The 14,159-nt window shown below is 42.6% G+C and overlaps 1 protein-coding gene and 1 long non-coding RNA gene across 2 annotated transcripts in view; one reads left to right on the top strand and one right to left on the bottom strand.

Annotated features, from left to right (window-relative positions):
* Positions 1-1,526: 1,526 nt before the first annotated feature.
* LOC114485937 (uncharacterized) lies at positions 1,527-13,637 on the top strand. The gene is made up of 3 exons (XR_003679170.1): positions 1,527-1,560; positions 11,313-11,432; positions 12,658-13,637. It is a non-coding gene; the product is annotated as an uncharacterized lncRNA (long non-coding RNA).
* Positions 4,497-14,159, bottom strand: part of GCSAM (germinal center associated signaling and motility) — a 14,057-nt gene continuing 4,394 nt past the window's right edge. Inside the window, exons 3-6 of the mRNA XM_024120463.1 lie at positions 12,909-12,953; positions 11,543-11,589; positions 5,660-5,688; positions 4,497-4,763 (exon numbers count right to left, since the gene is read on the bottom strand). Coding sequence (XP_023976231.1) covers positions 4,497-4,763; positions 5,660-5,688; positions 11,543-11,589; positions 12,909-12,953 — 388 coding nt within the window. The remainder of the gene's footprint in view (positions 4,764-5,659; positions 5,689-11,542; positions 11,590-12,908; positions 12,954-14,159) is intronic.

The following is a 14,159-nucleotide window of genomic DNA, read 5'->3' as shown; positions in this document are numbered from 1 at the left end:
AGAGTCTTAACCACTGGACCACCAGGAAAGTCCCTCACTGAAGGATTTGAGAAAAAAAACTGGTCTTTTCTGGGAGTCACTTAGGTACAGGCAGAAAGGATAAGCCAGATCAGTGGAACCTGCCCCTCCTCCCATTACCAACAAAAATTCTAGCCATGTGGCCTATTCTTTTCTCCCTTTCAATTTAACTTAGTTCTGCAGATTTTTTAATGATCTGTGTTGCAAAAGGCTATAGAATATACCAATGAAGAAGAGGATGATAATAAGGAAAAAAGCCACTGGTCTTATGAGGGAGTCAGGCTCTGCACAGATGAAACAGGAAACAGCAGGAAAAAATAGGTGTTAAGAATAAATAAAGACAAACTGCAGGGTTGTGTGATGGTCAGAGAAAAGGGTGAAAAGTATAGTTTAATTGGAGAAGGCTTTGCCTAGGAAGTAGGACTGGAGCTGAACCTTGAAGCAATGGTGGGATTTGAATAAACAGATTTGTTTTCCTTTACACATGTTTGTGTCTTAGGATGAGCTGCATGTTTTCTCCTTTCCCCTTTAGATGTGGACTCTGGACATGGATTCTGCCCTATTCAGAGTCTGATTAGTGCTGAGAAAAATGGGAGAAATCTCTATGTCTTCCCTTCTCTGCTCCCATTACTGTTTCATGGTTTTAAAATAAGCTGATTCACACTATTACTGCATCGCTAGCAGCAATCTTTCCTTTATGATTAAAGTTCATTATCCTCTTAGTAACAGAAGGCAGCCCTCTCATCTTATAGTTAGGAAACCAAGGTCTGGAGAGGTGGAAGGACCAGCCCAGAATTCCACAGTGTTGGGGAGCAAAGTCCAGCCTAGTGGGCAACGACACATGATCAATGGCCTCCAACTGGTGGGCACCCCAGGGTCATGCTCAGTTCAGGCTTGGCTACCATCTGGGAATCCATGAGGAGCACAGGTGGTGAGGGAGAAGGGATGGGTTGAGAGCTGTGATTGTCAGACTGTACAAGACTCTCTGGGGTGATAACGACCACTCAACGCTTCACCCAGTGCCTCGCAAAGGAACCCTCTGTTAGGAAAGGGGGAGAGACTAACACAGATCCATTTAACAGTTGACAGAACCGAGGCACACTCAGATCAAGTGGCTTTCAAGTAGCTTTCTGAAATCAGTAGGTTGGCTTGGAAAAGAACAGAGTCAGATAAACGTAAACAGAATCTTCTTTTTCTCTGAAGGCTCCTGTGGAATCTTGGGCACTCAACTTCCCTGTTCTACATATGCCTTTCCATTCCTGAGCATAGTTGAAGCATCTGTCACCCAAGGTTGTCTTAAAAACGTGAGCATTTGTATATTTTTTTTTTTTTTTTTTTTTTTTTGTGGTATGCAGGCCTCTCACTTTTGTGGGCTCTCCCGTTGCGAAGCACAGGCTCCGGATGCGCAGGTCCAGCGGCCATGGCTCACGGGCCCAGCCGCTCCGCGGCATGTGGGATCCTCCCAGACCGGGGCACGAACCCGGTTCCCCTGCATCGGCAGGCGGACTCTCAACCACTGCGCCACCAGGGAAGCCCCAAAACGTGAGCATTTGAATTTATTTGTTGTCAACGGTAGGTTTTCCCGACCTATCTTTTGTCTTTTTCTTGTATCTCTCTTCTGTTCTATGTAAGAATTTATTCACAGACTAAGAGATTTTTTATAGCTACTAGTATGAACTTAAAGCAGAAACCACAAAGCCTGCAGATACTGCATAAAATATGCCTCTGTGAACTTAGGCTATGTATAGTTTTAAGATCAACATCAGGGAGGCGAATTTTCTGATTATATATGTGACTTAAGGGACCAATTTAAATCCTCAGTCTCAGTTTCTTATCAAGAACAGGAATTCTTTAACGTAGGGGTTGCATCCCCAGCCCCTTGAAATTGTATACAGATATTTATGTGTGTGTGTGTGCGTGTGTATGTGTGTGTGAATGTACATTGTCTGTAAGGAGGGTACCCTGCTTTCATCAGAAATCCTGAAATCTATGGAAAATAGATCAGCATTATATACAGCCCTAGTAGGTATTTCAAAGCACTCCCAAAGCGTTCTCCTGCTCAAAAATAATTCCCTTTCAGAATCCCTCTAAATTTCATTACAAGAATAATTTTCTTTGTTTAAGCATTTATACTTAACATGTTCTCTATAAAACATATTTGGGACAAGTAATTCTTTCATGGAGTAAGACTCAAACAACTACAACTTAGCATGTTGTACTAAGAATATTTAAACCAATCAACTTCCACAGTGGTCCAACGTCCAAGTGAAAAATCCCAGTGTAAACTCCAGCAATTTTGTGTTTCTGCCTCGCTAGAAGACTGCCAGGTGGCCCTGCATCACCAGGCACGTCAGCACATGTTTTTCTATAGACATCATAAAGAGTTTTGTATCCCTTTACTCTTTGATATCATTTGTTCAGAATCTGTGACAGATGATGTACATACATTGAACATAATCCTCCTGCTTATGGGTGATGGAACTGAGCCTCCAATCTACATGCTCAAGTTCTCAGAGGGAGGAAGAACGGGAACCAGGATTCGAATCATTGATTAGCTGACTCCAGTATCCACATTCTTTGCCCTAAGCCATGTTACATCTTGTACTGTATTCCCTGCTATCATGCATGTCTCCTTTTGAACTTGAGTGAATCCTGGCCAAAGGTCAAAGTTAGCATTCCATGTGGAAGAATTTTGCGAAAAATAGGAAGTTAGTGGAGTATAAGATATTAAGACGTGATTGGCTCTTAGATCAAGACCAGCAACTGGCTGAAGTCTCAGCAAACCTGTGTTGACACATCCAACCTTAAGCCACTGGATTTATCCCCGCTGGGCCCCTAGCACACTTTAAATAGCAAAATTATTTAACTTTGGTTCGGTTGGGGAACAAAACAGTAATTAAACTCATAATGCATCTACTGCTTATCTCAACAAACTTTTTACTATTTTAACACCCCTAAAATTAGGACAATAGCTATGGGTTAAATAAAACAGGAAGTTGAGAACACAGGTGTGCATATAGAAATAGTCTAATTTGCTAATTGTTCTTGCTCTCACCCTAATTTGTGGTTTAATATTTCCATATCATTTTATTGGTACTAGCTCTTACAGGTTACATCAATACCCAAACACACTTTTGTTTAGTTTATCTATAGTTATGATTATTTAAGGAAGGGGTCTGCAAGCTTTTTTTCTGAAAAGGGCCCCAAAATAAATATTTTTGGCTTTGCAGGACCCACAGTGTGCATCACAACCTTTCAATTCTCCTGAGGTTGAGAAGCCACAGACAGTACATAGACAAATGAGCGGGCTGTGGGCCAGTGACATTTTATTTACCAAAACAACGAGTCGGCCAGATTTGGCCTGTGGGCCATAGCGTGCTGACCCCTGTTTTAGGGGATAGGCATAATTGTAGAAACACTAAAAGAAAGATAAGGGAAAATAAATAATTGGGGCATAGGGAGAAATGCTCATTAGAGAAGAGGGGTGTGTGTGTGTGTGTGATTTTTCCAATGTGGACACTATTCATAGTTTATACATGGCATATTATTTAACACGTACATATACCCTGTAGTAGAGGCCCTTCTATGTAGTATATTAGAAGAGCACTGAATTGGAAGCCAGGAAATCAGGCTCTAAGTAAAGTTCTGCCACTCACTTGAAATGTTGTTTTGAGCTAGTTATCCTCTTTGAGCCAGAAGAAATAATGGGATTAAAGGATCTCTAATGATCTACCCTATCCTTCTCTGATGCTATGATTTTCCTAAGATTTCTAGGGAGAAATACAAAGTTAAAAAATATGGATTAAAAATATATAAAAAATATATAAAAACTTGGCCTGGAACTTACTAATTCAACCCATGTAACCAGCCACACCAAAAGAGCCAATGAGTCAAAGGATACTCTGCAAAGGACACTGCTTAGAGGTGTGGAGTAAGAGGAGCGCCACAGGTGCCTACCCGGAAGGCTATGAGTGAGGAGCTGGGTCTACACACATGTGTGGAATGAGGACGCCCCTTTGGGTGCACTTACTATGATGGGTGAAGCTTCCCTGTGACTTCAGAGGACAGTCATGTGGACATTTTATAGGAAGAACCTGAACAGAGGAGCAGGGGACCAGGGAGTTCTTCCCACCACTGAGTAGAATGGCCCATTTCTTAAAGCCACTTAGAACCAAAGATGGTCACTTCCTTCTCAAAGAGTGGGTGCTTGGGATAGTTGCTTGATCTTTGGATGTTGGACATTGAGAAGGATCTAGGAGGCCCTGAGGCTTGCAAACTACATTCTCCAGCGACCCCTATAGAAAGGGCCGTTGTGTGTGTGTTGAGGGGGAGATAAGCTGAAAGGGCTTTGTGCCCCATGCCTGCTTCAACCAGAGCTCCCCATCCCTGGCTTTTATTTGCTGGTGTTAAGTGCTGATGCAATCACTTCATTAGAAATGAGAAGATTGAGCCTGAGAAGGGGGCATAAGTGGATGTGGCTATATCAGGGAGTCAGAGAAGATTCTACTGGGCATGAGAAGTTTATATTCATCTCCTGGGGAGGACGGATGCCTAGGGGCGGAAGGTACACGAAGAAGCGAATACTCAGTCCCGTTTCCGCCCAGCGACTCTCTGGGTCTCTCAGCCTTGAGGGAAACGTTCTCATAGCACTCCTCAGCAGAGTTCCCTGATGGCCTTTTCCCGAGGACGCTGTGGTTGATGAGGGTGTAACACAGATCCTCCGAGGAGCCCTGGTCAACATTCTCCTGCTGGTCAAAGGACAGCCATCATCAAGACCTGGCCTCTTGCCATTCCCTTTATACTTCGTCTCAACAGAGTTTCAGCCTTGGGCAAAGTCTGTCTTCCACGGCTGCTTCCCTTCCATCTCTTTTGTCTGGTTTTCCTAAATGGCTGCCCCAGCCCAACCACTAGTCCAAGCTGCCAGAGTTCTCATGCTGCTCAGAGAACTCAGCCTACTCAGGCATGCATTCTCTGCCCCATGTCCCAAAGTGACCCCAGACCACACTATGTAATTCCCAAAGTCTCAGGACCCTGAGGCTGCTCATTCTTATATAAGAGAACAATCTGAAGACACCTTATAGTGCTTGGGTTATGATATTTAACCACCCATTCTAGAGATATCTGCATTATTAAAAAGAGAATCCACTTAAGAGAAGGTCTCATTCAGTGAAATCTCAGGAGATAAAAAGCAAAACAGCAAGGTACAGGAGAAAGAGCATGGATTTGGGAGTGAGACTTGTTTTTGAATCATGCCCCTGCCATCTTGTCAGCTGTCTGGCTTTGAAGGAACATCACTTAATGTCTCAGTTTTCTCATCTGTAAAATGGGTAGGAAAATAATAGTACAAGTCTTATAGGGTTGTTGTGACAGTTACATGAGACGATGCATGTGAAGCGCTCAGCCCACTGCATGGCATAAACCAAGTACTCAATAAATATTAGTTCCTTTCGATAAACTGTGCAACAGAGATGGCTGTTGCTTCTGCTGTCAGGTTCTGCATGTGTCCCTGGGCTCACAAGCACTGGTGTCTAAAGAATTCAATATTAATGTCAGAAGGGGTCTTGGAGGTCTTCTCCTGCTATCTGAGGTGTCTGCATTTCTACTGTCATCTCAGAAAAAGTCTCAGAAATGTTTGCATTACCTGAATGGGAGCAGATGATGTTTCTTCATCTGGAGAAAGAAAATACACTTAATGAATTTCAGGTCATGGGGAGATTTCTGGGAGGGGAGGAGAGGAGCACTGAAAGATAAGCAACCAGAGAGCCAAGGAACAGCAGGGGTAGTCTTCCTCAAGCTATCCTGATCTTCAACACACCCCTAGGGAGTGACAGGGCCATCTAGACAAGAAACAGCCAGAGCTGTGCTGAGACGCTGAGTGGAGGGAAACACATTCAGTGGGTCTTTGGATAGGAAATCACACTTCCCTCCCTTCCTCACTCCTTTCCTTCTCTGTCCTTCCTTACCTAAAATTTGTTGCATGTCTACCCTGTACCAGGAACTGGAGAGACAAAGAAGAATCAGACAGTCCCTGTCCTCAAGGGGCTCACAGGCATGCATAGGAGGCAGACAAGGACCTAAGAGAGATCCACAATGCAGAGGAAAGCTGTCATTTCTACTGTAGGTGGCAGGGGATGATGGCAGTGTGGAAGCTGGTGCTCAAGGAAAGCTTTACAGAGAAACTCTTAAACTGAACATTCCCATTTTTGAGACTGCTGGCAGAAACAAACATAAGCAGACCAATTTTTCAAAAGCCAGTGTACTTAAAACCAGGTGGCTCTGGACACTCAGCAAAGAGGCAAACACAGTAGCTCAATAAGTAAACATGAGAATTCACAAAGAAGCCTCATGATATCACCCTACGTGGGAGGTGGCTGTGCTGAAGCAGGCCACCTTGCTGTGTAAAGATTTATATTCCCTCAGTACTAACATTCCAGATTCTCACATCTCTATAAATTCCCCTGGCTATCTAGGACTTCCGTGACTATCACTGCAAGAAAAGGGTCTGTGGGGATCCAAGATGGTGGCATAGGAAGACCCTACAATCAGCACCTCCCATGAACACACCAAATCTATACCTACATATAGAGCAATTCTTTCTAAAGAAGAACTGAGGGCTGACTGAACAGCTTTGCACAATAAATGACAGAAGGACCAAATAGAGATGGGTAGGAGAGACGGTATGGACAGGAACCCCGTCCTTGATACAGCAACCTGCAGGAGGGAGGGGTATCACTGAGGGGCCCATGCATACATTCACATCCCCCTGCCGTGTGGGGCACAGCAATAAGAATAGTGGTTTAAAGGCACCTAGACTCTATGTGAAGAAATCCATTTACTACCCTTAGAGCATCTGCCAAATGGGCAGGGAACTACTGGAACACTCCTCAGGTTCAAAGGCACTGGAGAGCACCATTTTTTGCATTCCTCCTTCACCTTGATAGCACAGATGGGAACATAGTCCAGGTGCTCCAGCCAGGCTGCCAAGATTGCTCCTGCATGCTTCAGGCCCACAGAAGCTCCAGCCATCCCCCAAAAGCAACACCAAGGGGGGTGCACTCTGGCTCTCCACCCCCGACTCCTACCCCAGCTCCAGCCATCCCACCAAAGCTGCCCAGCACATACAGTCTACACAGAGGCTACTCCTGCACAAGGCCATGACTGCAAGACTGGGAGAGGTAGCTGTTTTGACTAATTCATAGAAACAAACACAGGAGATCAAACAAAACGAGGAGACAGAGGAATGTTCCAAATGAAAGAACAAAATCACCCCCCAGATACAAACCCTAATGAAATGAAGATAAGTCATTTACCGGATAGAGTTCAAAATAATGATCATAAAGATGCTGACCAAACTCAGGAGAAGAATGGAGGAACACAGTGAAAACCTCCACAGGGAATTAGAAAATGTAAGAAAGAAAACCAGTCGGAGATGAAGAATACTATGACTGGAATGAAAAATTCACTAGAGGGAATCAACAACAGATTAGATGATACAGAGGAAAGGATCAGTGATCAGAAGACAGAAGAGTGGAAATCACCCAATCACAGACATCCAGGTCCAGGAAGCAACAAGATGAACCCAAAGAGATCCACACCAAGACATATCATAATTAAAATGGCAAAAGTTAAAGATAAAGAGAGAAAAGGCAGCAAGCAAAAACAGCAAGTCACATCAAGGGAGCTCTTATAAGACTATCAGCTGATTTTTTAGCAGAAACTTTGCAGCCCAGAGGGGAGAGGCATGATATATTTAAAGTGCTGAAAGGAAAAACCTTAACAACCCAAGAAAACTCTACCCAGCAAGGTTATTATTCAGAATTGAAGGAGAGGTAAAATTTCCCAGACAAGCAAAAACCAAAGGAGTTTATCACCATCAGACTGGCCTTACAGGAAATGTTTAAGAGTCTTCTTTAAGCAGAAAATAAAAGATTATAACTAAAAATAAGACTATATGAAAGAAAATATCTCACTGGTAAAGGCAAATATATATTAAAGCCAGTGGAACAGCCGGTTAAGAAGCTAGTATGAAGGTTAAAAGACCAAAGTAGAGGGCTTCCCTGGTGGCGCAGTGGTTGCACGTCCACCTGCCGATGCAGGGGAACCGGGTTCGCGCCCCGGTCTGGGAGGATCCCACATGCCGCGGAGCAGCTGGGCCCGTGAGCCATGGCCCCTGGGCCTGCGCGTCCGGAGCCTGTGCTCCGCAACGGGAGAGGCCGCAGCAGAGGGAGGCCCGCATACCACAAAAAAAAAAAAAAGACCAAAGTAGTAAAATCGACTGTAACTACAATAAGAAGTTAAGGGATACACAGAATAAAAATGTGAAATATGATGACAATAACATAAACAGGTGGGGGGCAGTAAAAATGTAGTGTTTTTGGAATGCATTCAAACTTAAGTAGCTATCAGCTTAAAACGAACTGATACACACACACACACACACACACACACAATCACAAGCGACAACTACAAGTAAACCAACAAACTGGACAATCTAAAAGAGATGGATAATTCCTAGAAACATCCAATCTTCCAAGACTGATTCAGAAAGAAATAGAAAAAAATGAACAGACCAATTACTAGTATCAGTAGAATCAGTAATCAAAAAACTCCCAACAAAAAAAAGTTTAGGGTGAGACTGCTTCACAGGTGAATTCTACCAAACATTTAAAGAAGAGTTAATACCTAGTCTTCTCAAACTCTTCCAAAATATTGAATGCTTCCATGCTCATTTTACAAGGCCTGCATTACCCTGATACCAAAACCAGACAGACACCACAGAAAAAAAAAAGTACAGGCCAATATCGCTGATGAACTTAGATGCAAAAATACTCAACAAAATATTAACAAACTAAATTCAACAATACATCAAAAGGATCATACACTGTGGTCAAGTGGAATTTATTCCAGGGATGCAAGGATAATTCGATATCCACAAATCAATCAATGTGATACACCACATTAACAAAATGAAGGATAAAAATCGTATGATCACCTCAATAGATGCAGACAAAGCATTTGACAAAATTTAACATCTATTTATGATAAAAACTCTCAACAAACTGAATATAGAGGGAATATACCTCAGCATAAAGGCCATATACATCAAGCTCACAGCAACATCATGCTCGATGATGAGAAGCTGAAATCTTTTCCTTTAAGATCAGAAACAAGACAAGTATGCCCAACACTCACCACTTTTATTCAACATAATATTGGAAGTCTAGCCCCAGCAACCAGACAGAAAAAAGAGATAAAGGGCATGCAAATTAGAAGGGAAAAAGTAAAACTGTCACTCTTTGCAGATGATATAATACTATATATAGAAAACCCTAAAGATGCCACCAAAAAACTATTAGAACTAATAAATTCAGTAAAGTTGCAGGATACAAAATTAACATACAGAAATCTGTTGTATTTCTATACATTAGTAGCAAACTATCAGAAAGAGAATTAAGAAAACAATCCTATTTACAATTGTATCAAGAAGAATAAAATACCTAGAATACATCTAACCCAGGAGGTAAAAGACTTGTACTCTGAAAACTATAAGACATAGATGAAAGAAATTGAAGACCACGCACAAAAAATGGAAAGATATATTGTGCTCATGGATTGGAAAAACTAATACTGTTTTTCACAGAACTTGAATAAATGATCCTTAAGTTTGTATGAAACCTCAAAAGATGCAGAATAGCCGAGCAGTCTTGAGAAAAGCAAAGCAAAGCTGGAGGTATCATGCTTGGTGATTTCAAACTATATTACACTACTATAGTATGCTATTACTATAGTAGTACTATGGTACAAATACTATACTACTATACTGGATATTAATTAAAAAAAACAAATAACAGCTGTTGTCAAGGATGTGGAGGAATCGGAATTTTCTGCACTGTTGGTGGGATTGTAACTTGCTGCAACCTCTATGGAAAACAGTATGGAGTTTCCTCAAAAAATTAAATATACAACTACCATACGATCCAGCAATTCCACTTCTGAGTATTGATCTGAAGAAAACAAAAGAACTAATTTGAAAAGATATATGCACCCCAATGTTCATTGCAGCATTATTTACAACAGCCAAGACAGGGAAGCAACCTAAGTGTCCCTCAGTAGATGAATGGATAAAGAAGATGTGGTATATGTATATACAATGAAATATTACTCAGCCATAAAGAGAATGAAATCTTGCCATTTGCAGCAACATGGATGAATCTAGAGGGTATTATGCTGAGTTAAATAAGTCAGACAGAGAAAGAAAAATATTGTATAATTTCACTTATATGTAGAATCTGAAAAACAAAACAAACGAACAAACATAAAATAGAAACAGACTCATAGATACTGAGGACAAACCGGTGGTTACCAGAGGGGAGGGGACGGGGGTGAGTTAATAGGTGACGGAGATTAAGAGGTACAAACATCCAGTTATAAAATAAGTCATGAGAACATAATATGAAGTATAGGGAATATTGTGAATAGTACTATAATAATTCTGTATGGTGATGGTGTATTATATATATTTGATATATATGGTATATATATCAAATCACTACGTTGTGCACCTGAAACTAGTATAACGTAAGTCAATAACTTCAATAAAATTTTAAAAGAGAAAAGGGTCTGTGAGTTTCAGCATTAGAGGTCTTATTTCTACCGTTAGAGGTCTACTTCTATTTCTGTTTCGCTGTGATGGAGATTGGGGTTTCCTGCATCCACAATTCCCCTGGGTGAAAAGGCTAGGGGTGGGAGGGCTGTATGACTTATTTACATGCCAGTAGGGCTCATTTTTCAGAGTCAGAGTGAATGAACTAGGCTCTCCTCTTTAAACCCAGGAAGGCAAAGGCAAAACTCATTTGTTTTTCTTCTTTAGAAACGTTGTGGCCTGTCCCCTGTACTTCCTTTGCTTCCCCCCTTACACGTGACACTTCACCACCCTCTCCTTCAAATGCTTTTCTTACCTTAACTTTAGCCCTGTTCAGTCACCAGGGACCGTTGCATCAGCCTCCTAAGTGGTCTTCCAGCATCCGCTCTTTTTGCCACTTCCTCCTACAATCTGTTCTCTGAACAGCAAACTGGGTGATGTCTTTAATGCAAATGTGGTCATACTTGGCCCTTGTTTAAAGCCTTTCAGCGCCTCCTGTAGCTCTCAAGACAAAAACCCTAACCCTAGACTTGAGCCCAAGGCCCTGCCCCTCCTCTGTGCTCTCTGTGCCCACACTGGCCTCCTTGCAGTTCCTTACATGTGCCTCACACCTCCACCTTTTGCTTTTATTGTTCCCATTTAACTCCTTCAGCCTGCAGACCTCGGGAAATAACAGAAGGCTATGGAGATCGATAAGCCGGTTCTTGCCTCAATGAGCTCCCAATTTAGTGGAGAAAAAGAGACACGCAATTGAACAAATTGCAGCAAATGTGTGAGTGTTATACTAGAAATATGCCCAAGGAGCTTTGGGAACAGAGGGAAGGGGCAGCTTGGAAACCTAAGTCTGTCAAAAGTAAAAATGATGTGAAAGCAATGACTTACTTTGCTTTGGGGAGTCTTGTCTCACTTTTAAAATGTGCACTTTTTTCCTATAAAAGAAAAGGAAATCGGTTGTTTTAATATTCAGAAACTCTCGAAGGGAGTTACACTCAACTATGAAAACTTATGCTTAACTCATTTGCTAAAGTTATAAGCCTCTTATAATACCTCCTTCAGCCAGAGAAATAAGAGGATAGGAAAAAGAAAAAATTAAAGATAAGACCGAATAGAAATCTACACATTTGTGTTTCTCTCTCTCCCTTTTTCTCCTTCCTCCTCCTTTTTCTGAGGCTGGTATGGAATTGATTTATAGATGGAGAACTATGGTTATGTTATACATAACTTTTTTTTTTTTTTATTGGCTGCGTTGGGTTTTCGTTGCTGTGCATGGGCTTTCTCTAGCTGCGGCGAGCGGGGGCTACTCTTTGTTGCCGTGCGCGGGCTTCTCATTGCGGTGGCTTCTCGTGTTGCAGAGCACGGGCTCTAGAGCGCAGGCTCAGTAGTTGTGGTGCACGGGCTTAGCTGCTCTGCAGCATGTGGAGTCTTCCAGGACCAGGGCTCGAACCCGTGTCCCCTGCATTGGCAGGTGGATTCTTAACCACTGCGCCACCAGGGAAGTCCCCTCTACATAACTTTTTGGAGAGTATTTTTCTGACAAAATTTCAATTTCTTTTATATCAAGGAGCCATTGTTATATCCAATCCCAACCTCAATCTCAATCTATGATATCCAAACAAACAAGCAAGCAAGCAATCAAACACCTCCCGTATGAGCACAGAGGTGACTGCACTGTACTGATGACCCTCGGAAAAACACAGTATAAATATAATGGCAGCCAGTTATCATCACAGGAGACAAAGACAACATCTGCTCTAAGGAGAATGACCATATGTCCTGGTTTACACAGACAGTTTAGTTAATGTTGTTATCAATCATATAGTGACACTTAACTATTTTTAGCCTCCTTTTCACTCACAAAAGTTTCCCAGTTTGGACAATGAATTATATGGTCACCCTGGCTATGTGTTCTCTGTGCAAGGGACAGAAATGCATGCTTCTGCCCCAGGTAGACGCTGGGATTTGCAGTGTGATTAAGGGGCCTTTCTCTACATTGATAGCCAGTTTCATCCTTGCTTCTGAGGCTTTCCCGTTTGAAGAGTGTGTAACCACCCATGAGACTGTTGTTCCTGTTTCTCACCAAACTCGAAGCGTCACTTCCCTGACTGACTCTCAGATGATGGTGCCTGGGCTAGTGCCCAGCCTCCACTGTGGCCACAGACAGTGGGTAAATCACAGGTAACTTACAGCAAATACCACATTGAAACTACGTTTATAGGGAAATAACCCCTGAAAACAGTTCTCCACTCACCATGGAAGGCAGAAACAACCGTCAGCGATGTGGCAGTCCCAGCATCTAAAATACCCAAGAGATGACACAAATCACAAGTTTAGTATCTGCAGCTTTGTTAGGGTGACTCTCTTCCCTTTGTCATTTCTGTGAAAACCTCCCTTTTTTTTTTCTCCCCCAAGAGAATACTCATTCTAGGTGACTTGGACACATCTGTCATCCTAGAATGGCTTTGCCCTCCCAGGACATTAGCTGGACCTTTGGAAATATGACATTATCAACTCCTAATCAGAGAAGGAACTTTCTGCTGTGTTCCCAGCAAAGGAAAAAAGGCTTGCTTATCTACAATTCCAGCAATTTATGTGGCCTCTTGTGATGAAGGACACACAGAGTTATCTCCAGGAAATCAAAGTAAAACTGTGTGGACATTTGAGAAATTTCTTCTAGGCACCGATTAGGCAATATTTACATAGGATCCCGCTGTACTCTGAATTTCTCCTATTTACACTCTATTATAATTTTCTGCTCACTTGTTTATATTCTACACTAGAAGGTGAGTTTCACAAGGTTGGGGACCATATTTGCCTGTTCACCATGGTGTAGATTACCAGCATATGCCACAGTGTCTGGCACATAGTAAATATATTTTCAATAAGTATTTGATAAATGAAGGAGTGGCTAAGAACAGAGCAAACTCTAACTGGCTCAGATCATCAGATCTGCCTTATTGACCTCAAGGTATAGCTATATAAACAGGACTTGTTATCTCTTTATTTATTTATTTATTTTTTTGGTGGTACACGGGCCTCTCACTGTTGTGGCCTCTCCCGTTGCGGAGCACAGGCTCCGGACGCACAGGCCCAGCGGCCATGGCTCACGGGCCCAGCCGCTCCGCGGCATGTGGGATCTTCCCGGACCGGGGCACGAACCCGTGGTCCCCTGCATCGGCAGGCGGATTCTCAACCACTGCGCCACCAGGGAAGCCCTTGTTATCTCTTTAATAGCAGAAAGGCTCAGGGTCTCTCTGCAGTCAGACATTGAGGCTAAGTCTGGGCATCTTTCTGAACTGAGGCATAGTTAACTACCTACACAGTTGACTGGGAAAGGCCTTTATAAAGTACTGCGTGTGCCAGTAACACTATGTAAAAATGTTTGGAAAACACCATCCAAAAATATCTCCCCCAGGGCTTCCCTGGTGGTGCAGTGGTTGCGCGTCCGCCTGCCGATGCAGGGGAACCGGGTTCGCGCCCCGGTCTGGGAGGATCCCACATA

This window comes from Physeter macrocephalus, chromosome 1 (assembly GCF_002837175.3).
Source record: "Physeter macrocephalus isolate SW-GA chromosome 1, ASM283717v5, whole genome shotgun sequence".
Taxonomy (NCBI): Eukaryota; Metazoa; Chordata; class Mammalia; order Artiodactyla; family Physeteridae; genus Physeter; species Physeter macrocephalus.
Note: the sequence above shows the minus strand (reverse complement) of the source record. Positions and strands in the feature narration are given on the sequence as shown.